Source organism: Pleurodeles waltl, chromosome 7 (genome assembly GCF_031143425.1).
Source record: "Pleurodeles waltl isolate 20211129_DDA chromosome 7, aPleWal1.hap1.20221129, whole genome shotgun sequence".
Classification (NCBI taxonomy): Eukaryota; Metazoa; Chordata; class Amphibia; order Caudata; family Salamandridae; genus Pleurodeles; species Pleurodeles waltl.
Window position 1 is genome coordinate 463,411,098 of NC_090446.1, and position 25,244 is coordinate 463,436,341.

Below are 25,244 nucleotides of genomic sequence, written 5' to 3' on the forward strand. Positions count from 1 at the left end.
AGGGAAATGCCAGCTGAGGGTGCAAAGAAGCTGCCACCGTATGGTAGAATGGAGAGGACTAGGAACTTCCCCTTTGGAGGATGGATGTCCCACGTCGTGAAGAAGCTTGCAGAGGTGTTCCCACGCAGAAAGACCGCAAACAAGCCTTGCTAGCTGCAAGGGTCGCGGTTAGGGTTTTTGGATGCTGCTGTGGCCCAGGAGGGACCAGGATGTCGCCACTTGGGTGAGGAGACAGAGGGGGCGCCCAGCAAGTCAGGGAGCCCTCACAGAAGCAGGCAGCACCCGCAGAAGTACCAGAACAGGCACTTGGAAGAGGAGTGAACCGGAGCTCACCCGAAGACACAAAAGGGAGTCCCACGACGCCGGAGGACAACTCAGGAGGTTGTGCACTGCAGGTTAGAGTGTCGGGGACCCAGGCTTGACTGTGCACGAAGGAAATCCTGGAAGAGTACAGAGGAGCCGGAGCAGCTGCAAATCACGCGGTACCCAGCAACGCAGTCTAGCGTGGGGAAGCAAGGACTAACCTCCACCAAACTTGGACTGAAGAGTCACTGGACTGTGGGAGTCACTTGGACAGAGTTGCTGAGTTCCAGGGACCACGCTTATCATGCTGAGAGGGGACCCAGAGGACCGGTGATGCAGTCTTTTGTTGCCTGCGGTTGCAGGGGGAGGATTCCGTCGTCCCACGGGAGATTTCTTCAGAGCTCCTGGTGCAGAGAGGAGGCAGGCTACCCCCATAGCATGCACCACCAGGAAACAGTCGAAAAGGCTGCAGGATCAGCGATACAAGGTTGCAGTAGTCGTCTTTGCTACTTTGTTGCGGTTTTGCAGGCGTCCTGAGCAGTCAGCGGTCGATCCTTTGGCAGAAGGTGAAGAGAGAGATGCAGAGGAACTCTGATGAGCACTTGCATTCGTTATCTCCAGAATTCCCCAAAGCAGAGTCCCTAAATAGCCAGAAAAGGAGGTTTGGCTACCTAGGAAGGAGGATAGGCTAGCAACACAGGTAAGAGCCTATCAGAAGGAGTCTCTGACGTCACCTGCTGGCACTGGCCACTCAGAGCAGTCCAGTGTGCCAGCAGCACCTCTGTTTCCAAGATGGCAGATGTCTGGAGCACACTGGAGGAGCTCTGGGCACCTCCCCTGGGAGGTGCAGGTCAGGGGAGTGGTCCCTCCCCTTTCCTTTGTCCAGTTTCGCGCCAGAGCAGGGCTGGGGGATCCCTGAACTGGTGTAGACTGGCTTATGCAGAGATGGGAACCATCTGTGCCCATCAAAGCATTTCCAGAGGCTGGGGGAAGCTACTCCTCCCCAGCCCTGACACCTTTTTCCAAAGGGAGAGGGTATAACACCCTCTCTCTGAGGAAGTCCTTTGTTTTGCCTTCCTGGGCCAGGCCTGGCTGGACCCCAGGAGGGCAGAAACCTGTCTGAGGGGTTGGCAGCAGCAGCAGCTGCAGTGAAACCCCGGGAAAGGCAGTTTGGCAGTACCCGGGTCAGTGCTAGAGACTCAGGGGATCATGGAATTGTCTCCCCAATGGCAGAATGGCATTGGGGTGACAATTCCATGATCTTAGACGTGTTACATGGCCATGTTCGGAGTTACCATTGTGACGCCATACATAGGTAGTGACCTATGTATAGTGCACGTCGTGTGAAATGGTGTCCCCGCACTCACAAAGTCCGGGGAATTTGACCTGAACAATGTGGGGGCACCCTGGCTAGTGCCAGGGTGCCCACACACTAAGTAACTTAGCACCCAACCTTCACCAGGTGAAGGTTAGACATATAGGTGACTTATAAGTTACTTAAGTGCAGTGGTAAAGGGCTGTGAAATAACGTCGACGTTATTTCACTCAGGCTGCAGTGGTAGGCCTGTGTAAGAATTGTCAGATCTCCCTATGGGTTGCAAAAGAAATGCTGCAGCCCATAGGGATCTCCTGGAACCCCAATACCCTGGGTACCTCAGTACCATATACTAGAGAATTATAAGGGTTTTCCAGTATGCCAATGTGAATTGGTGAAATTGGTCACTAGCCTGTTAGTGACAATTTAGAAAGCAGAGAGAGCATAACCACTGAGGTTCTGGTTAGCAGAGCCTCAGTGAGACAGTTACTCATCACACAGGGAACACATACAGGGCACACTTATGAGCACTGGGGCCATGGCTGGCAGGGTCCCAGTGACACATACACTAAAACAACATATATACCGTGAAATATGGGGGTAACATGCCAGGCAAGATGGTATTTTCCTATCTTTTCTCTAGTCAAGTCCTTTGAGTCCAATCAGCCCTAGTGTTAGCAGGCTTTTATTTCTGTAGCAATTCCCATAGTTGCTCGCTCTATATGTGACAGGATCTGTGTCCCTTTCCCAGCATCTAGAGTTTACATCCTAGACTGTCTACTGCCTTCTTCTCAGTCACTTCAGGACCTGGTGGTACCTTGCAGTTGTTCTCCCAGAAAGTCTTCGGCAGCAGCTCGACAGTCAGGTGGCTCTTTATAAGCCGAGGAGACGGGGCATTAGCCAAGAGCGTGGTACCTAGGAAAGGAGAGAGACACATTAAAATACTGGCTCAGTGTCGTGTTGCAAAGCACAATTGGAGGGTGAGAGGGTGCCACAGGGCTAACACACTGGGACAGAATGTTATCAGCACTGCAATGCAAGCTTAAACAGGCAAACCTCCCTTGGATACGCGTGAACAGAGATTTCACACGACTTCAGTGCCACCATGTTGCAGGGAGTCGAATAATAAGTTACCGAGAGGGAAATGTAGTCGCATGCTAGCTATACGTCGAGCATGGTATGGAGGACGCGCAACGGACGCCCCTCCCCCATTGTACACACTTGGTGGTCTGAAGGAGACCCACCCCCATACTTGTTAAGAGGAGCTGGGTTCAGACACTGTAGCTCACCTGTTTGCTAGACAACTGTTAGATTACTTGTGTACAATGTGCCCTCTGTAAAGTGCATCACAAATATGTAAATTGAGCCACTAAGTTACTATGAGATATATTCAACTACAAACATATTGTGAATTTAGGTGACAATGGCAATTCTTCTTGATGAGTGTGACAATTGTAAATTGTCAACAAACATTGCAAAACACAGAACACTGGCTCAGTGAGTGATTGGATCTACGGCAGGGTTCATGTGTAGCCTGAAAGTCCCACTTAAATGTTCTCGTTAAATATTTTTGTGGATTGATGCACTAGTGTGTGTGCAACCTGCAAGTCAAAGACATCTCACACTTTCACCGTTTTAGGTTTATAAAATGATGACGTTCAGGTTGGTAATGCTCGTGCTAACGCGTCCCTTTATGATATTTTATTACACATCAGGACTCGTTTTAGGCCAATGAATCTTTTGACCCAGTTGAGAGACACCGTAGGACGAGATAGCTAATCAATATATCAATCAATACATCAATAATGTCATCAATATTTATCACGACAGTGCATTTCACTTCAGTCAAAGTCATTAATCAATTCAAAGACGCTACCATGACCTTTCAGTCATGAATAACCACACCTTGTTTAGTAGAATTTTATGAGTTTTATTCCCTATTAATCACAATCTAATAGGAAATGCGTTAATCTCAACACCAAGAAACATAATAGCATAGTCACGATATGGCAACTTTGGTAAGCTTTCATTAATGCAAGAATCACAAACATCAGAACATAACACGGCGTGCACATAGATCAATTTAGCAGAGTGTCAATAACGCGTCAGTTCAACAAAGCATAATCTCAGTCGTTTGTCTATTTGCGTCAATTTTATGAACACCTGTCCGAACCACTAATTAGCATTCGCATGTTGGGCTTCATGCAAAACAATTTAGAACTCCATTTAGGAAAACATCTAGCTATGGTCTCTGTCAAAAGCAAGCAGTTGGTACCTAGAAAAGAAAAGCAAACAGACAAATCACAATCGCATTGTCATAATTACCCTCCAAAGTTTGGGTCAGCGCACAGGTTCAGTCTTCGTCTTCGGGACCTCAGTCAAATCGGCATCAGTCAGAACTCAGCAAGAGGGAACTTTCCTCATAGGGAGGTAAAGTGGAAATGGACAATCTAAGGACTAGGATGGTTTTAAGTAAAGCAATAAGTCACCAAACAGAGTGACAGAGTTTCTGGATAAAATCAATAGCATTCCCTAACCCACCTCCTGACCTCCCTGTGACATGGGTTTTATCCCTTTTTCGTTGTACATTCCCCCAAAATTCTATTGGACATTTGCTATATCCCACTATCTTTAACCTATCAGAGAATACATTAGGTATTCTAACTCTTCACCCCATATTATTTTACAAGTCTTTGATTGGTCTTCGTAATTGACGTCTTCAGAAGTGGCACGTCCGGTGTGATTTCATCTCTTTGTAATTCTTTGCACATCTTTTGGCCAGCAGTTCCATTGTCTTCACCGTTTGAATGACCTTGTACATTACATTAATCTACACTGTTTCAATTTATTTTATCATTTATTCCAAGGGCAAGGAAAATATGTCTGAGAACGGATTTAACATGGTTACATTCATCTTGCAAGTTTGAAGAAAAAGAACAAGCAGGGTCATGTCCCCTGTGAGTCAGCGCACTGAAAAATAGAAAAATGCATTTAATATGAGAACCAGAGCAACTAAGCTTCGGCTCATGCTGACCTAAGGCCTATGAGGATTTCAATACAGATTCAATAAAACGAACATTAGTGTAAACTCATTTAAACTTAACCTAAACAATTTGGTCATCATTATTAGTTTGCGTATACATTGGTGGCCGCTCATCGTGGTCACTATTCAAGCGCACATTTAAGCAAAATCGCTACTATTATAGTTTCTATGCTGCATTATCACACCTTAATTCATAAACATTTCATGTTAATATAGATTATATAAGCTACGCTCTCTCAGTCCCTCCTCTGATGACGTTCGTCATCACAGACCTTTCCTTTTGACCTTTCACTTTTAATTTTTCACTTTACGCGTAATGCGCATTTCAACATCTTGTCCCTTGTGTGAACTCTCCCAAATTTCATTAAACATTTTCTCCCTTTCACTTTCCTCATTCATTTTGCTTCTCTTTGTCCAATTTCTTTTGATTTTGTCATTAATTTTGCATGCTCCCCACAATCCTAATAGACAGGCCAAAACTATTAATAGACCTCCTAATATTTTTGCAAGTACCCCATTCCAAATATTGCTAAACCAGCTCCCTACTCTGGCAATTACCTTTCCAAATCTCTCCCACACTCCAGGTTCCTTCAAATCCTTCAAATCTGCACTATCTTTAGTTAGGTTAGTAAGCATACCTCTAATCTTTTTACTATTATCCGGTATAAATGAGCAGCAATGACGCTCGTTGAGCATCTTGCAGACCCCCCACTTTTTGCTAAAAGAATGTCTAAAGCAAGCCGATTTTCAAGAGTCATAGCTCTTTCCGCAGCAAGTTTAGTATCCATCAGGAGTATAGCCCCTGTAAAATTTGTCAGCATGTTATCCACAATAGTAGACAACTTTTGAATCTTTATGGAGTTTAAAATAACCCCTACTGAAGGAATTATGGCTCCAAATATGTCTCCAACGACAGCAGCCGCTGTCTCTCGTTTTTGTCTAGCATGTTGTAATTCAGACGTTTTAGGTATTTGCTTTAAGTCATCAATCTGGTAAATCTTTGGGAAAACTATTCCCAAATAACATGTCCCATACCATCCCTTAGGGAGACCGTAAAAAGCATTAAGTCCACAGATATAATAAATCCCAGGGATCGCTGGATCCAGTCCATTTAACGATTGTCCATTTACTCTGAAACAAAAACACATGTCTGCATTCACTCGTTCCCACAAATAAAGTGTCATGTTCAGATTTCGGCCTGTATATAAAAAGCCTTCCTACATGTAATGCATCTATAGATAGTTTGCCTTGCGTCTTTATCGCAGTGTAAGCATAATCATTTGCATATGTGTGTTTCTCTAACCCTTTTTCTAATCTTTCCTTCAATGCTTTGCATCTATCATCAGTGTGATCTAAAAAGCTTTTCTCTACAGGTGTCAATAAGCAGGTCAGATTGTTACGGTGTGCATAAGCTGTCCCAAGCGTTGGTTCAAAGAAACCTCTGACAAATTTTATGCTATGCTCCTTAGCTAGCTTGTTCAGAAACCCAATCACAGGCACAAAAGAAAACACAACATCCAGATTTGAATAAAAGTATTGCACATGCTCTTGATTATAGAATCTTGTTAATAGCAAGCTACAACTTATCCCGTAGGTTAGTGGAAGGCCATGGTATGTGACCCCTTCTTGTACTGATGAAGGAATCTTTGTGCACACATAACAGTTTTTCGCATCCATGGTCTCAACATACTCATTCAACAAGCAATAGAAGACATTAGTAGAAAGTTCCCACTTTGAATTACTTCCCTCATGTAAGTGCTTTGCATCCTGCTCAAGCTTTTCCCACGGTGTTAGTGTTGTAGTTTCAGGTTTTGAAGCATTGTTAGTCACTTTCTTATCCAACCGCGGCATTCCCACAATCACTCCCACAATTATTATTGCACACACAATACCTAATATAAGACTCAACCAACCACACACCTTACCCTTCTTGTTACTACCCCTATTATAAGCCATGTCTGCAAAGAATCAGATAGCAAAATAACAATCAACTTGAGGACGATATAAAACTCTTTTTTTTTGTCTTTCTTGATGCAAAAGTCTCTTCCTTTCTGCGTGTATTTACAGTGTTTCACTCACTCCAGGACCCCTTTGTCAAATCAGGTTAGCAGCTTGTCATAATCAGGTTTTCAAAGTCAATTCAGGTTATCAGTGTCGCATTCGGTAATTTATAAGTCTCTTTTCATACGTTTTCAGTTTTCTATTTTTAACAAAGTCTTTTCTTTGAGTTATTTCAGGTGCCGAAGTATTGGCCTGGCACTTCTCGATCAAAACAGAACGCTAAGAATTCTTGTTGCCATTCAGATGTTGTTGCATACGCCCATTCAGGACCTGCGTACCTTCTATTTGCGGTTCTCTTTCTTTTCAATCTGCGTTCACCTTGCAATTCTCCTTCACTCAGGTCCTCTACTCGGGATGTATCAGTTTCTTCTGTTATTGTTTCACCTGGTATGCTCCTTTCTTTTGCAGTCTGTTTTTCTGGCCAGTTATCTCCTTTATGCGTCTTCTTCCTGTTTGTTCTTTCAGGACACTGAACAGCACCCTCCTCTTGTGATATGGTGTTTTCCCTTGATGGACCTGCAACTGGCTCAGGGGATGCCGGTGCACTTTGATCTCTTTCTACTATTTCGCCTTCTTCTTCTTCTTCCTCTTGATCTGTAACGGGTTCAAGTTCTAACCCATATCCATCTGCTTCTGGGAGAACCTCTCCTTGATTTAGGTCTCCTGCTGCCTCTACTGAGATAGGCACACTGTCACCTCTCTCGAACTCGTTTACTGTTTGAGGGACAAGGCTGTTCTCAATGGGCCCTCCTGCAGTCTCAGTTCCTTCTTGGCTATTTTCAGGCCCTGAGACTTCCCTCTCTGGAACTGTTGAGTCAGAAACTTCAAGTTCCTCATCAGTTGGACATGTTACCTTCTTTGTGTGGCTGGCATGTATCCAGTTTGGAACGCCTGCACATTTCACGGCAGTGGTTGTTGTCAATATTACTTGATATGGCCCCTTCCAACGCGGCTCCAAACATGACTTTCTCACGTGCTTCTTGACAACCACCCAGTCACCAGCTTGCAGGGTGTGACCAGGATCACCGATCGGTGGTAATGTGTTAGCTTCCACCTGGTGAGAGAAAGAGCGAATCGCGTCAGCCAAGCCTTTGCAGTAGTCCAACACCATATCATCCGTGATATTCACTAGAGCATTTGCAGGTACTGCGGGTAACCTCATAGCTCTACCCATGAGGATCTCATGGGGTGATAGTCCTGTCTTCTTATCAGGGGTGTTCCTCATCGACATCAGCACTAAGGGCAATGCATCTGCCCATTTCATATTGGTAGCAGCGCATATCTTTGCCATTCTTGATTTTAAAGTACCATTCATTTGCTCTACTAATCCTGATGCTTCGGGACGGTAGCTACAATGCAGCTTCTGTTCGATGTCTAAGCACGCAAGAGCTTAATCACCTCATTGTCGAAGTGTCTGCCCCTATCTGATTCTATAGAGACCGGAAACCTGAACCTAGGTATTAGTTCCCTAAGCAGTAGCTTTGCAACTGTGAGACTGTCATTTCTACGTGTGGGGTAAGCTTCAATCCAGTGGCTGAAAACACACACAATCACCAACACTTATTTCAATCCTCCGCAAACAGGCATTTCAATGAAATCCATTTGCATCTTGCCAAATGGACCACCAGCTCTCCCTATGTGGCTCAAAGTTACCATAGTCCCTTTTCTGGCATTCATCTGCTGACAGATGATGCACCTGTGACAGGTAACCTCTGCGGCATGTCTGAACTTTGGGTTAAACCAATTGATTTTAAATGACCTGATCATTGCATCTCTTCCAAGATGAGCCTGCCCGTGATAGAGCCTTGCGAATTGTGACAGAAGACTGTTTGGCAAAACTAATTTCCCCTCCTCTGATACCCACAAGTCGTCAGCCCTCTGTACACATTGCATTCTTTGCCAGGAGCGTTTTTCCTCTTTGCTAGCACGACTCTGTAGTCTTTTTAGCTCATCTAATGTATCGACCACCCTCAATGCAAGGTTCAAGCATGTGTCTTTTTCAGTTTGCGGCATCAATTCCCACTGATCCTTGAACGATATACAGTTCAATGCGCAGAACCTTGCGACTTGATCTGCATAGCCATTTCCCATGGACACAAAGGGGGTCATTCCGACCCTGGCGGTCATAGACCGCCAGGGCCGGGGACCGCGGATGCACCGCCAACAGGCTGGCGGTGCATCCAGGCCAATTCTGACCGCGGCGGTAAAGCCGCGGTCAGAAAAGGGAAACCGGCGGTTTCCCGCCGGTTTTCCCCTGGCCTGAGGAATCCTCCATGGCGGCGCTGCAGGCAGCGCCGCCATGGGGATTCCGACCCCCTTCCCGCCAGCCTGGTTCTGGCGGTTTTGACCGCCAGAACCTTGCTAGCGGGAACGGGTGTCGTGGGGCCCCCTAACAGGGCCCCACAAAGATTTTCAGTGTCTGCATAGCAGACACTGAAAATCGCGACGGGTGCAACTGCACCCGTCGCACCCTTTCCACTCCGCCGGCTCCATTCGGAGCCGGCATCCTCGTGGAAGGGGATTTCCCGCTGGGCGGGCGGCCTTCTGGCGGTCGCCCGCCGGCCCAGCGGGAAACTCAGAATTACCGCGGCGGTCTTTTGACCGCGCTGCGGTATTCTGTCGGGGGAACTTTGGCCGGCGGCGCGAAGTCAGAATGACCCCCAAAGTCTTGTGACTTAACCTGAGCATTGCATTTCACCACGGCAATTTCAAGAGGTAACTGAATCGCATGTAACAAGTCCTTGATTTGTTCACCATTTTTCACAGGAGAACCAGAAGAGGTCATGAAACCTCTCTGTGACCACAATTGGCCAAAATCACGTACAATTCCAAATCCGTACCTGCTGTCAGTATAGATAGTGACTCTCAGATTTTCAGCTGCGTGGCATGACTTAGTAAGGGCAATTAGCTCTGCCACTTGTGCGGAATACACTCTCTCGAGCCAGGAAGCTTCAATGATACCAGCTATGGTACATACAGCGTAACCGGCTCTCAACATTCCGACTGAGTCTCTCAAACAGGATCCATCAACAAACATAATGCAGTCACTTTCTTTTAACTGTGTATCTCGAATATCAGGTCGAGGCTTGGTACATAGTTCTGTTACCTCAAGACAATCATGCTCAACTTTCTCTTCATTATTAACCTCAGTATTCTCAGCAGGAAGTAGAGTTGCCGGGTTCAACACAGTACATCGCTTCAGTGAAACATTAGGTGACCCCAATATAATGGTCTCATAACTGGTAAGTCGGGCATTTGTCATGTGCTGAGTTTCAGTTCGAGTCAACACAATTTCAACTGAATGCGGAACCATTACTGTTAGGGGATATCCCATTACTATGCCTTCACACTGCGTGAGGCTCTGACCAACTGCTGCAACTGCGCGCAAACAACCCGGTAAGGCTGCTGCGACTGGATCCAAGGTAGCTGAAAAATATGCTACAGGGCGATTTGCATCTCCATGGACCTGTGTTAAGACAGACAAAGAACAAGCATCACGTTCATGACAAAACAGTAGAAAAGTCTTTGTGTAATCAGGCATACCCAAAGCTGGTGCTCTGCACATGCACTCTCTCAATTCCATGAATGACTCAAGCTCTTCCTTGGATAAAGCTATGGTATACGGCTCATCCTTGATCTCTTTGCCTGTCAGCTTTATCAATGGTTTTGAGATAATCGAGAAGTTGGGTATCCACTGGCGACAGTAGCCCACCATTCCCAAAAACATCCTGACATCTCTCTTTGTTGTTGGGTGGTTCATTTGCAAAATGGCTGTTATTCTTTCTTTCGATACTCTCATGGACCCTCTTTCAATTAAGTGTCCTAAGTACTTCTGATTGAAGATGGACGGTGACTCAGAAAACCCTTGAAGAATTCTCCACCAACTGTACACTTTGTCCAGGAATTTGAAACTGAATAAAAACTGGCTGTCCTCATGAAGGGGTATTGAAAAGAAAGCTTGTGACAGGTCTACAACAGTGAACCATTCAGCATCACACGGGACCTGAAACATGATCACTGCTGGATTGGGCACTATGGGGCAACACTTTACCACAATCTTGTTTATTTTTCTTAAGTCTTGCACAATTTGAACCTTCCCACAAGGCTTTTTCAGACCCATTATTGGTGAATTATATGGACTGCTCAATACCTCCTTCAAGACTCCCTGTTTTACAAAGTCTGCAATTATTTGTGCCACTTGGATAAGAACATCTTTTGCCATGTGATATTGTGGCACCTGGGGAAACACTGCATTTGGCTTTACCTGTACCTTAACTGGTTCCACTCCTTTTATCAGTCCTACTTCTTTCCCTGTCAAATCCCACACCTTCTCTGTCACTGTTCCCTGTAATTCGGCAGGTAAGTCAATCACTGTAAGCATTGGGAACAATGTTATCAAAGGGTAATCTTCATTCGCGGTTTCTGTTTCTAACTCTGAGAACTGACCATCATCTCCTTCATCATCACTGTTTGTCTGCACCTCAATTCCATCATTGGAACAGGTAATCGAGCATTTTGTTTTGCACAGTAAGGCCCTCATCCTGACCTTGGCGGGCGGCGGAGGCCGCCCGCCAAAGTCCCGCCGTCAGGTTACCGTTCCGCGGTCGAAAGACCGCGGCGGTAATTCTGACATTCCCGCTGGGCTGGCGGGCGGCCGCCTTCAGGCCGCCCGCCAGCCCAGCGGGAAAGAGGCTTCCACGATGAAGCCGGCTCGGAATCGAGCCGGCGGAGTGGAAGCTGTGCGACGGGTGCAGTTGCACCCGTCGCGTATTTCACTGTCTGCGCAGCAGACAGTGAAATACATTTAGGGGCCCTCTTACGGGGGCCCCTGCAGTGCCCATGCCAGTGGCATGGGCACTGCAGGGGCCCCCAGGGGCCCCGCGACCCCCCCTACCGCCATCCGGTTCCCGGCGGGCGGACCGCCGGGAACTGGATGGCGGTAGGGGGGGTCGGAATCCCCTCGGCGGCGCAGCTTGAGGATTCCAAGGGGCAGCGGAAAACCGGCGGGAGACCGACGGTTTTCCTGCACTGACCGCGGCCAAAGCGCCGCGGTCAGAATGCCCTGCGGGGCACCGCCGGTCTGTCGGCGGTGCTCCCGCCGACCCTGGCCCCGGCGGTCTAAGACCGCCGGGGTTAGAATCACCCCCTAAGTCTCTTCCCAGTAGGGATACCGGACTTGAATGACAGACTACAAACTTATGCAGTCCCTGGAAGTTGCCAATCTCAACTTGCACTGGTCCTGTGATTGGATTTGTCAAGTACTGGTTAGCTACTCCGACCACTCTTATGGTACGCCCCGAAAGTGGCAATTTCGGAACCTCTGCACTCCTGACTGTAGAGCGTGTAGCTCCAGCATCAACCAAGAATGAAACCTTGTGACCCATTACTTTTCCTTCTACAGAGGGTCCCCTCTGATCTACTTCTAAGGACGCTGCAAGTCTGCACTCTTCGCTATCTGAGCTGTCATCTGACCATTCCTCATTTATTCCATCTTCACCTCGCAATGGGAATTGTTGTACTGCATTATTTTGACTCATCACCTGGCTTGTGACCTGTTGAGGAAGCATCACCTGTTGCTGTCCCATCGGAGCCATTGGTAAATGCATTTGCTGTCTAGGTACCATGGGAACCTGCTGTTGTACTTGCTGCATTTGCTCTAGCTTAACACACGCGGCATTTTCATTTGCTGCATGGGCTGTAACCCTTGCATCTGGACCGTGTTATTTTGAAAGTTTGGATTTTGATTTCTCAATTTTGGACCTCTCATATTTTGTAATGTACCGACATTAGTGCTTTGTTGAACGACACCATCCTGCACCACATTTGGGCATTCCCGCTTCCAATGCCCCACGCCTCCGCACGCGTGACATGGTGACATCTTTTTCATCCCTTGCACATTATTTTGAACCACTACAGTATTTAAGTCTGGACCGCGATTCACAAAACCTCGACCTCGATCTCTTGGTTGAGGCTGAAACACACCATTCCCTGGGTTGCTGCTGTATCATTTGTTGAACTCCATTTCCCTGTATTCCTGCCTGTGCAGCCCTTATCTGCATCACCATCACTTTCTCCTTCAACTTTTTCTGCTTCAATTCAATCTCATCACTACAGTATTTCGCACACTGCAATACCTCATCAATCGGCTTCGCTTGCCAACAGATCAAACGATTCTTAATCATCTGGCTAACCTCTAGTCTCAACCCTTCCACAAATCTGAACACGAGATGGTTCATGTCTTTCGGCTCAATGGTCTCAGAACCACTGTAATGTTTGAATGCCTTCAACAACCTTACATAGTAAGATTTTCTGCCAATCAGTCACTTTCGGCGACACTTTCTGCTTCAAAAACTCAATCACCTTATGATAGTATTTCATTACCTCCTCAGAGGGTGCTCCAGTCACTTTATCCCTTGCCGGCTCCTGCGTCGGCCAGTCTACCCCTCTTTTGCACTCAAGCCATAAGTCTGGCAGAACAATGATCTCAAACAAGGTATTCAAGTCTTCCCAGAGACACTTTGCAAGCTTCACAAACCTATCTGTTTGTTGGTACCACTCGATCGGCTTCTCCCTCAACCTGGGATAATCATTAGTAAAAGATAGGATGTCTCCTCTGGACCACAGTATATGAATTAGAACCCCACCAGCTGTTTCTCTCATCTGTAGTATCTTTACTGATTCTGTATCTGGTGTAGTTTTGGCTTTACTAGCTCCTGAGCTGTCATCTTTCTCCTTGTCTCTTTTCTTAGCCCATCTGCCTTCCCACTTTTCTAACGCTCCCCAGATTTGTGCACTTTGCAGTATTTCCTTTAAATGCTCTTTCATTCCGGCAGATCTCATATGCTCGAAGTCTTTTGAATCAAAGTCTAACCTGTAACTTCTTTTCAAATGTTTAGTGTTTTCAATATCAATGCTGTACCTGTCTGCCAGGTTCACTAATTTCTGATGTACCTTGCCTACTTCTTTAGTAATTTTACGGCACAGGTATCTCAATTCTGCTTCTGTGTATGACTCTAGCCTGTTCACCCCCATTATTCCTTCCACTAATTCAGCAGTTTCCACGCCCAGTCTCACAAAGTTCAGGTAATCATCATTCTCTGCCGCTATTGCAGCAAGTAGTGAAGGTTTATTATTTCCAAGCCACTTGTTTAGTTGCTGCACAGAAAAACCTTGCAACGAGATATTTCCGGCCTGCATTATTGGAGTCTGTGACGTTTCCACGCTCATTGTCTGTGGTGCTAGCACATTTGACCCTACTTGTCTTATCGCCTCAATAGGAGCTCCAATTGGACTGAGACTTATCAGAGACCTGAGGTGTTCAGCCGCTTGTGATCTTGGTGATATTGATCGAGGGGTTCCTGTGAATTCCCCTCCCATTACATCCTGGGTTATTGCTCCCTGATCACGTACACCAGATTTACCTTGTGCATTCAATGGAACCGGTGGACCAACAGTAATCAGCAATGATACTGCAGCTGGTGTCTGACCTGGTCCCAAACCTCATGGAGCAGCGACTCCAAAAGTCTGATCCAGTGAAGCCAGGGCAGGTATTAATGGAGGACCTGCTGCTGGATCATACCCTGGTATCAGGTGTGACTGCGGCTGGGGCAGCAATTGCGGAGTTGGCTCAATCTGCACTAACCTCGATTTTGTATATATCGGGTCTGGCGGCAATATCAAGTTCGTAGTAGTCTCTAGTACTGGGACATCTGGATAGATTCTCTGTATCTGCGGTGGAGGTTGCAACTGTATCTGCATGTCTGGCGCAGTGGGTACACTGACACCATTCTGTATCAAAGCAGTATCGCTAGTCTGCCCTGTATCAGTAACTCCCTTCTCCGGCGTCTGGTTCCCAGGACCTGCACTAGTACTCGGGACATTATCGCTTGCCGCATAAGGTGGCGGGCAATCATGTAATATCTGATCCATGAACTCTTCATCGTCTGAATCATCTTCCTCTTCCCAAGGTCTCTTAGTTTCTTTAGGCTTACTAGAGTCTTTATCTGTTTTACAGGTGGCTTTCTTTCCCTGCGTCTCCTCTCCCTGTGTTATTGCTGGGAATAATTTAAATCCATCAACTATTCCCCGTCTCCACATTTTACTCTCATTATCCCACCTAGCTTCTGCATAAGTCTTTTCTGCCCTTTTTATTCTTCTTTGGAATTTTTCTTGTCTCTGTTTAAGAGCCATTAGATCCCAAATCGCTAAAGCCTCATACTGAGCTGGCCTCGGAGGTGGTTTCTGTACACTTAACATCCACCTTAGATTTTCTAGAACTCTCGTATTGAATGTCCCATGTTCTGGGAATGCCAAACATTCCTCTTTCTCTGTTAATTTGCACCACTGTTTCATCCATAAACAAGGCGCAACACCTTTTTCCTCCATAACTATGTAAGCCGGAGTTCCCTCAGGCGGTGTAGGCTCCCCTTCACTCGCCATAATGTATGCGTCTCCTTTCAGAGCACTTTTAAAAGCTTTGACAAAATTCATCTTTGCGTTTTCTCTTATTTGTATTTAATTAGAAAGTGACTTTAGTTCCCAGGACACTCTTTACCCACCTTTCTCAACCTAGTGCCTCTCACGGATGGCAGCCAATCCGTGCGCGACCCCTCTCGACAACTGACATATCTCAGCGCGGCACCGCTGACGTCACACTCACACACTGAAGCTGACAAAGTCTTGCGGCTCGTCCGCCCCTCACTGGATTCACACTAAACTAATGCAAAGTTACTGCGAGCACCTTTAAAAACAACCCAAATTTGCCTGTTTACTACAGGGAGGGCAACACATTTGCTTCAGAACTTTACAGAGATTTCACTTGAAGCCTCGGCCGCTACTCTCTCCTTCTCAATTCCTGCACCTGCAAGCAGAATTCGACCCACGAATCCTACTCTCGTCTTGTCAATGGTTCGTCCTAGTGCACTTTAGAACTTGCCAAATCTCCATCGAAGGTTTCACACATACAATTTGACTCAAACTGGACTTGTCAACCACGCCCGATTGACCTAATTAAACCGCACAAATTACAACATAAACCCAAGTGTCTCCCACACTTGTCAATATACTCCGGAGTCTTAGACCACGACGGGTCCGTACATGAACAACCAACCACGTGGATAATTTTGAGCACAAAGCGCCACACTCATATGAAGTGTGCCGACTTCCCTACTCTCATACTGCCCACTCCTTCTAGAACAACATTTACCTGGCCTAAATACACACAGATTTCACAATCAGCTGCAAAAAGGCATAAGCTGAGCAAGCGCAAAACCCTATACCATACACGCTATGATGCCAAGAACATTCCCAACTCACTTAGGCAGGCTCCGAGATCCCGGGAAAGTCATGGTGAATTTAGAAACACATCATACCTCCAATTTGCATTATCTCAGAAGAACAATTTAAACAATAATTCTCCGTCCTAGGGCCCCAAAGGGCCAAACCGTCGGTCTGCTACCAGAACTGCTAACGCGTCCCTTTATGATATTTTATTACAAATCAGGACTTGCTTTAGGCCAATGAATCTTTTGACCCAGTTGAGAGACACCGTAGGACGAGATAGCTAATCAATATATCAATCAATACATCAATAATGTCATCAATATTTATCACGACAGTGCATTTCACTTCAGTCAAAGTCATTAATCACTTCAAAGACGCTACCATGACCTTTCAGTCATGAATAACCACACCTTGTTTAGTAGAATTTTATGAGTATTATTCCCTATTAATTACAATTTAATAGCAAATGCGTTCATCTCAACACCAAGAAACATAATAGCATAGTCACAATATGGCAACTTTGGTAAGCTTTCATTAATGCGAGAATCACAAACATCAGAACATAACACGGCGTGAACATAGATCAATTTAGCAGAGTGTCAATAATGCGTCAGTTCAACAAAGCATAATCTCAGTTGTTTGTCTATTTGCGTCAATTTTATGAACACCTGTCCAAACCACTAATTAGCATTCGCATGTTGGGCTTCATGCAAAACAATTTAGAACACCAATTTGGAAAACATATAGCTATGGTCTCTGTCAAAAGCAAGCAGTTGGTACCTAGAAAGGAAAAGGAAACAGACAAATCACAATCGCATTGTCATAATTACCCTCCAAAGTTTGGGTCAGCGCACAGGTTCAGTATTCGTCTTCAGGACCTCAGTCAAATCGGCATCAGGCAGAACTCAGCTCCGGGGCAAAAGGGCACTTTCCTCATAGGTAGGTAAAGTGGAAATTGACAATCTAAGGACTAGGATGGTTTTAAGTAAAGCAATAAGTCACCAAACAGAGTGACAGAGTTTCTGGATAAAATCAATAGCATTCCCTAACCCACCTCCTGACCTCCCTGTGACATGGGTTTTTATCCCTTTTTCGTTGTACATTCCCCCAAATTCTATTGGACATTTGCTATACCCCACTATCTTTAACCTATCAGAGAATACATTAGGTAATCTAACTCTTCACCCCATATTATTTTACAAGTCTTTGATTGGTCTTCGTAATTGACGTCTTCAGAAGTGGCACATCCGGTGTGATTTCATCTCTTTGTAATTCTTTGCACATCTTTTGGCCAGCAGTTCCATTGTCTTCACCGGTTTGAATGACCTTGTACATTACATTAATCTACACTGTTTCAATTTATTTTAACATTTATTCCATGGGCAAGGAAAATATGTCTGAGAAGGAAAATATGTCTGAGAAAGGATTTAACATGGTTACATTCATCTTCCAAGTTTGAAGAAAAAGAACAAGCAGGGTCATGTCCCCTGTGAGTCAGAAACACTGAAAAATAGAAAAATGCATTTAATATGAGAGCCAGAGCAACTAAGCTTGGGCTCATGCTAACTTAAGGCCTATGAGGATTTCAATACAGATTCAATAACACGAACATTAGTATAAACTCATTTAAACGTAACATAAACAATTTGGTCATCATTATTAGTTTGCGTATACATTGGTGGCCACTCATCGTGGTCACTATTCAAGCGCACGTTTAAGCAAAATCGCTATTATTATAGTTTCTATGCGGCATTATCACACCTTAATTCATGAACATTTCATGTTAATATAGATTATATAAGCTACGCTCTCTCACTCGCTCTCGGCCACTCGATCTCTGGCTGTGTGTTGATCAGTTCTTTCCGAATGCCTCGAGAACACAAGTGTGAGAGCGCGAGGGTGGTGGTGGGAGGCAATCAGATAATCTCCCTATGCCTGAAATGTACCTACAGATGTATCATTTGGCAATAGTTAAAAAGCTTGTATCCGTAATGTGGTAAAATGTACTATTGGGGTAAAATAATGTCCACATTCTTGTAGCTACTCAGTTACACCACATTTGGTTTCTGGAAACTGCCCTCTACAACCCCCACTCCTTTCTGCTCTATCTAAAGCAACTACATTTGGAGATGTTCATTTTTGAATGCCAGGTGTTCTCTGTAAATTGCTCTTCTTCATGAAGCCAGGTGTATGGCACATCAAACACCTAAAACAAACAATTAAAAAGTGATGCCGACAACTACTGCTGCCATTGTGAGGTGCGCCTCCCGGTTAGATTGCCCTTAAGGTCTTGGAGCTGTGTATCTAGTCTATGGATCCGTAGGGTGGAGAAAACGGACAGGGACCTCACCTATCCTACTGTGGGTATATTGATAAAGGTGACCGCCATCGGGACTTCCTCAAACTTGCCAGAAACCCAGTAGGATGCATTTAGATATGTGGGAACCCCAGTTCGCTCTGAGAAGTCAAAGCCAATCTCAACTGTATGTATTTATTACAGTTCTTTAATAAACTCCAGGCTAGGAACAAGGCAAACAGAAGCAGGGCTACTGGAATTACGCGATTGTGTGGCCACAGCACTTTTCACATAATTATGGACTTGCTGCATTTGCCACATAATCCATCATCTGCCGCAAAATCTGCAGATTTTAACAAAAACATTTTTCTAATTCAAACGGGTAAAAAGTTACTAAAAACGCAGTAGCATATGTTGCTGCACAGTGGAAGGCCCTGCAAAAGCTGACTAGTCCTCTTTTTTGTTGCTTATTGCTGTATTTGTATTTTAAACTGGTACGAATGAGGTGTAACCAATGCCCAGACAGTGTTAACAAGTGTTAAAATAACAAAATAATGAAGTAATACTATTAATAAGTGTGCATTTCGTGGCATATTTTTCCTTTTCTTGACACATAATTAACTCAACCCTGCTGCATAATTTGACCCTCACTGCTGTATAATTCCAGTGGCCCTGAATAAAGTGAATATAAGAAACATGAGTGTGTAGACGGAATATTAAAAATATATACAAATAGAAGAATCTTTACATTTTATAACAAACTAACAATCACCTGCATTTGATATCCTGCCAGTTTGGTAGAAACGTACTCTCTAATCCTCTCCTACCTTTGCTTAGGTCAGCAATGGTGGTCTCACCCTTCATCAATCCAATTTTCAGAGTTCACAGGATTGGCACTCTGCTGCCAGGGATTTCATACAGTGTTTTACTCTAAAACATGAGAAATGTCTTTGTTACCTCCCCCAATGAGAAGTTGTCCTTGCTGAAGAACATGAAAGCATTACAGAGGGACCATACCTGTGAATATATGTAGGTGTGCGTGAGCAACACGAAAGCATTGATATGGTTAACTTAAATTCATAAACTATGTTAGCAAGCAAATCAGAACCAGCAAGAACCCTCAGAAAACTTTCATAGTATGACTTAATTAATATGGCAAATTACCCCACCAAGGAGCAGGGATCACACTTCATGGTGATAATGTAGATTTTCCGCAGCCTGCTAGGCAGAAAATCTGGATTTTATTAAAGACACAGTGGCTAATATTATGCAACATCCTTTATGGCCAATGCTAACAGCAGCGCCTTTAAAGAGTATGGGGTCAGATGTATCAATGTACTGCTTTGCATTTCTTAAATAACGAATTTTAAGAAATCGCTATTTAAGAAATGCAAAGTGGTAAGTAAGAAAATAGCGATTCCCTGGGAGCGATCCCCATAGAGTCGCAATCAATATTAGGGGATCCCTATTAAGGAATGCAACTCCGTTCGTTCTTATGGGCCTTCAGGCCCACAGGTGCGAATAATTTTGCATTTCCTAATTTGTGATTCCTTATTAGGGAATCGCAAATTAAGAAATACAAAACCAATGTTGTTGAGGGCCTAAGGCTCCTGTTGAGGCCGCCCAAATTTTAACTGTGCACATCTGCAGTGCACACGTGCCCTAGAGGCAATGTGTGAGCTACAAGGCACTTTTAAAAATGCATTTTTAATGCATTTTAAAACATTGCACATGATTACCATCAGTTGGTGGCAATTGCATTTCCTAAATGCCCAGTTTGCATTTAGGAAATGCTTAATACATGTGCATAAGGAATCGCAAATAGGAATTCCCTATTTGCAATTTCCTATTTAAGGAATCGCAATTGCGATTCCCTAATCAAAGTCACAATTTTAGGCAATCGCTAAAAATTGTGATTTCCTAAAATGGGACTGCACTGCCTTCAGACATTGTGGAAGGCTATTTGGCATTCACAAACGGTGGAATTTTGCAATTCACACTGTTTGTGAATGGAAAATAATTTTATATATCTGGTCCATAGGTCTTAGAACAACAACTTAATAAAGAGACAATCCCGCCAACCCTCAGCTTTCTTTTTAGCAACTGTGACTGAACACACTTACAACAGACATTAAAATAGTCTTTGAAATGGAATTTCCATCCAACCAAACAAACTTGTCATAAGATCCTTAAAAATTAAATCCACATCTGCAATCTCCATTAAGCTTGGCCTAGTGCTACAAATTAAACAAAGCAACAATTAAATCAGGGCTGGGTTAATCTCTGTGTCTTTAATAAAATCCAGATTTTCTGCCCACCAGGCTGGGGAAAAATCTACATTTTATGGCAACACCCGAAGGCTAACATTATGCAAGTTCAAAGCTGATCCAACAAACAATTTTCCACATTCTCAACTGGTTTGAAATAGAATCTTCTAAAAGTCACAATATCATTGGACCAATCAGCATATCGCAAAATGTCTTGCAAAGAACCTCCAATTATGAAAGCTTTAGAAGCACTCACTACTTTCATTGAATGTGCTCCGAGCAAATTTGAATCCACACCAGCTCTAAACATTACCCCTTTTACCCATCTTTCAAGAGTTGGAGGAAACACCACGTTATACGTTTTCTTGAAAGAAATAAGGAGTTGATTCACTACATGCGGTTTTAACACTTATGTTCTCGCCACATACTCCTTCACACCTTTAACCCCAAACAAATTTCATCTCTCATCAAAAAAAGGATAAAAAATCGAAAACAAATTTGTTTGTTTTTTAGTCAAACAGAACCACACAAACTCAGAAGAAAAAATCCTGCTTGTAATATCAAGCACTTTCACACCCTTCTGAAAGAAACCAAATACAATAAAATTGTCAATTTAATTGAAAGTTTTTAGTGACAATGACTCATTTGAATCCAAACTAATCAAGAAATCTAATACTTTAGACAAATCCCAAACTGAAGTTTGCCTGGAAACTAGGGGTTTAACTATTGTAATGCTTCTCACCAAACTACACAGCATCACATCCTGTCCTATGAATAGTTCATTTACTAATTGATGACCTACAGCAATCGCTGATCTATACACATTCACTGTTCTATAGGACAGACCATCCTCAAACTTCCCTGTTGAATAATCTCCCACCTCCACTTAGGACACTGAAACAGGATCAAAGTCCCTCTCCAATCACCAGCAAGACCATTTCTGCCACATCAGCCTACACACCTTTCTAGTTCATGGAGCCCAGGATTCCTTAATAAGGGCTGAAGCCTGTGGTGAAAAGTCTGGTACTTCCCTGATTCTCCCGAAATTTTCCATGCCACCAGCCTCAATTGATCTGAGATCACTAAGTTATGAAACTACCCTGTTGGACCTCCCAGGAGTTCCAGAACCACATCAACAGAACGGGAAAGTCCATTGGCAACTCCAGTAGAACAGGGTACCTGTCCCCTCCAAAGTGGAGTTACCACCATTGTCATCTCCTTCTATCTGCAAACCATAATAGTCACCCAATCAATCACTGAAATAGGAGGAATTGCATAAGGACTGAGACTCTTCCAATTCTTCAGAAAGGCATCTATCCCCACTGACTCCGGATCCAGATGCCAGCTGAAAAATATACACATTTGTTCATTCATTCTGTTAGAATAAATATCCACCCCAAATGGACCCCAGACTCTTTCTACATGTAAGAAAATCATCCTGTTTAACATCAAATCACTTGAATCCTTGAAATTCTGATAAAACAAATGTGCCACCACATTGCTGAGCCCCGGAAGGTGTTCTGCCTGTACGCAAGCTCTTCTCTTCAGACAATAAACCCAAAACACCATCGCTAAATCTGTCAAAGCCTTCGATTTTGGACCCCCTAGTTTGTTCACATACTGAAATGCTGACACATTGTCCATCCATAGGAGTACTGAACATTTCACCTTGTCCTGCGTAAAACACTTTATTGCAAAAGAACCTCCTAGTAAATCTGGACAATTTAAATGCATCTGCTTCTCTTCCTCTGTCCAACGTCCTTCTGCCGACAGTGAACCACACTGAGCACCCCAACCATCTAAACTTGCATCTGACTTTATCATGAACTCCGGCTGTCTGCCAAAAATCATTCTCCCATTCCAGAACAATTTCTTCTGAATATTTCAAACCACCTCTCAAATGCACTGCTTTCAACCTCTGCAAAGCTCGATAATACAATGGTCCAGGAAAAATAGTCTGAATGGTAGAAGACAAAAGACCATCCACATGAGCTACCATTCTCAAAGAGATCTGACCCTGCTGTAATACTGGTCGAATTTCTTTTCTCATTCTGTTAGGTTTTTCCTTTGGAAGTTTTAAGACCAAGTCCATAGTACTAACCAAGAATCCTAAAAACTGAGGGCCTCATTATGAGTTTGGCGGGCTGCCAAACTCCTCAGGTTGGAAGACCGCCACTCTGGTTTTCCATCTGATGGCCCTATCATGAGTTTCCTCTATCCACAATATGGATGCCAGCTCTTTATTGAGATGGGGGCAATGTTGCGGTGCGTCGGGTGCGACAGCACCCGTTGTGCTTTTCACTGCCTGAAAAGCATGATGAGGTTGTCCATGGGGGCCCCTGCATTGCCCAGGCCAAGTGCATGGGCAGTGCGGGGGACCCACTGGTTCCCCGGCACCTCATCTCCGCCAGCCTTTGCATGGATGTGGAACCACCATGCAAAAGCCGTCTGAGAGGGGACTCTTAATCCCCATGGCAGCACTGACCTGGCAGATTAAGACCACCAGCACTGCCAGGCTGTTGGCCAGCGAAAAACTGGCAGTGCCAGCGGTCTGAGAGTAGAGCTTTTGCGCGGTCATAATGTGGAAGTCAGACTGCCACTTTGGCGGTGGTCCGACCGCCACCGCAAGTCTTGTGGTCCTAGGACCTCCAGACTCATAATGAGGCCCTGAATCTCTTGTTCTGGAACTAATCAAGACTTCTTTTTGTTGACCATAAAACCTAGCAATTCCAGTAAATTGACAGCAATCATTGTATAATCCATCACTGCTTGCCTTGGTCTGATCCGTGATCAAGATGTTGTGTAGATAGATTATTAAAGGACACCTCTATACCTCAGGGAAGACACCACATGCCGCAAAATCTTTGTAAAACACCATGGGGCTCAGAAAAGGCCAAAATGGGAAGGTGAATGAAGTTCCAAGTCTTCCCCCCGATCTGAGCATGAGATACTTCTGATGCAGTTCCCAAACCGTGACAGTGAGAACAGTGAGGTAAGTGTTCTTTAAAACCAGCCAAGTCAGCCAATCTCTTGTTTGTAAAATGTCACTCAATATGTGCACCCTTTCCATTTTGAAATGGAGATATACTACCCAGTAAATTCAAACTTCTCAAGTTTATACCCAGCCTCATTTATTTGTCCTTCTTTTCTATCAAGAAAATATTGCTAACAAATTTTCCCTTGTCTCTGAATACTATCACAATCGCTCCTTTCTCTATTAACTCAAAAACTTCCTTGTCCACTAACTTTGCTTGATCTGGACCGAACTGAACTCCACAAGGAACCTGACTGGTTCTTTTAATAACACTGATACAAAACACTGTTCCATCTCTAAAACCCCAGAATCTCTTGTCACTTGAAACCAATTGTGATAAAATTGGGCAAGTCTGCTGCACAACTCTACAGGGATAGCAGTAAGGTTTAACCTTCAATGTTCATCAGAAATGTCAATCCCTCCACCCTCCATGACCCCTAGAACATTGGCATTGTGGATAGAAGGGGGATGATTTCCATGCACCTTGTGAGGGGCCATATCCTCTGGAAAATGAAGACCTCATAATTCCCAGTCCCTGGCAGGGAAAACAACCCCTATTTTCTCCAGCCCCCACAAAAACTCAATCATTTAAGACCTTCTTTATATCTCTCTGGGATTTAGGTATAGAAGAATAAGCCCCCACAAATTTCAACATAGACTTTATAAAATCGTCACCAAATAGAAGACCTTTATCCAAAGCCCCTGCCTCATTGTTAGCCAAATCAATCAACTTGGGGTCTATTTTAAGGAGTATACTCTTTCTGCGCTCTACAGAAAGAGCAGTGTTTTCATTGTCTAAAAAACAAAGAGCCCATTGGACCCACTGGCGAAGTTACTCAACATGCAAAATCTGTTTATTCACATGAGCCTCTTCAATCAAATAAAAGATTTCTGTTAGAGGTCCAGCTACATCCAATAAGCAATCCTGACGCATATGCAAACCTTTGCCTAATCCTTTGTGAGAATCTCTCCCTTCTTTCCCACGAAATGCCAGTATCTTAGGGTCTAACTCAGGAGTTACCATAATCTTATCTTCTAGGGAAGGTCTTGGACACTCAGACTTCAATCCGATCCTGACCTTTTTCGGACTTTGCTTCCTGATCTAGGAATGAACATAATCTGAAACATGCGCCCACTCTGGAAAAAGAGGATGTCTAATAAGAAGAGAATCAAACATTGAGTCACCCAAAGGATCTGTTAAAATCTCTATATTAGATTCCTTTACATTCTCTTTTTGCTGCTTTTTTTAATCACCTCTTCACTCTCTAACTCAGCAGATTCAAAATCAGAGAAGCAGCTTATTTCTACCTCTGTACTTCCAGAAAACCCGTCACAGTGCACCACAGAACGTTTACATCCCCTTTTTAAACTTGTTATTCTCTATCTGGGCCTTTATACTGCCCACCATGTGTGTTCTCGACTTTTCTATGGCTCGTGCTTCCACAGCCTCTGTGATCTGCAAAAACAGACTTCCTTCTTTTCACATGTTTGAATCCTACCGAAAGGTACTTTCTTTTGCTAACCACCTTCGTGAGAAGAGGACGTCTCCACTACGGACCAAAATTGTGCCTTTTTTGAGGTAACTATACTTTTAGCTAAAATAGCCTCAACTTCTTTATTCTGTCAATGACCCACTTCAGCCT

At 44.3% G+C, this 25,244-nt stretch overlaps 1 protein-coding gene across 1 annotated transcript in view; it reads right to left on the reverse strand.

Annotated features, from left to right (window-relative positions):
• LOC138304194 (sulfotransferase 1 family member D1-like) overlaps window positions 1-25,244 on the reverse strand; it is a 180,114-nt gene that overhangs the window by 36,269 nt on the left and 118,601 nt on the right. The window contains exon 4 of the mRNA XM_069244047.1: window positions 2,436-2,533. Within this exon, the coding sequence (XP_069100148.1) occupies window positions 2,436-2,533 (98 nt within the window). The remainder of the gene's footprint in view (window positions 1-2,435; window positions 2,534-25,244) is intronic.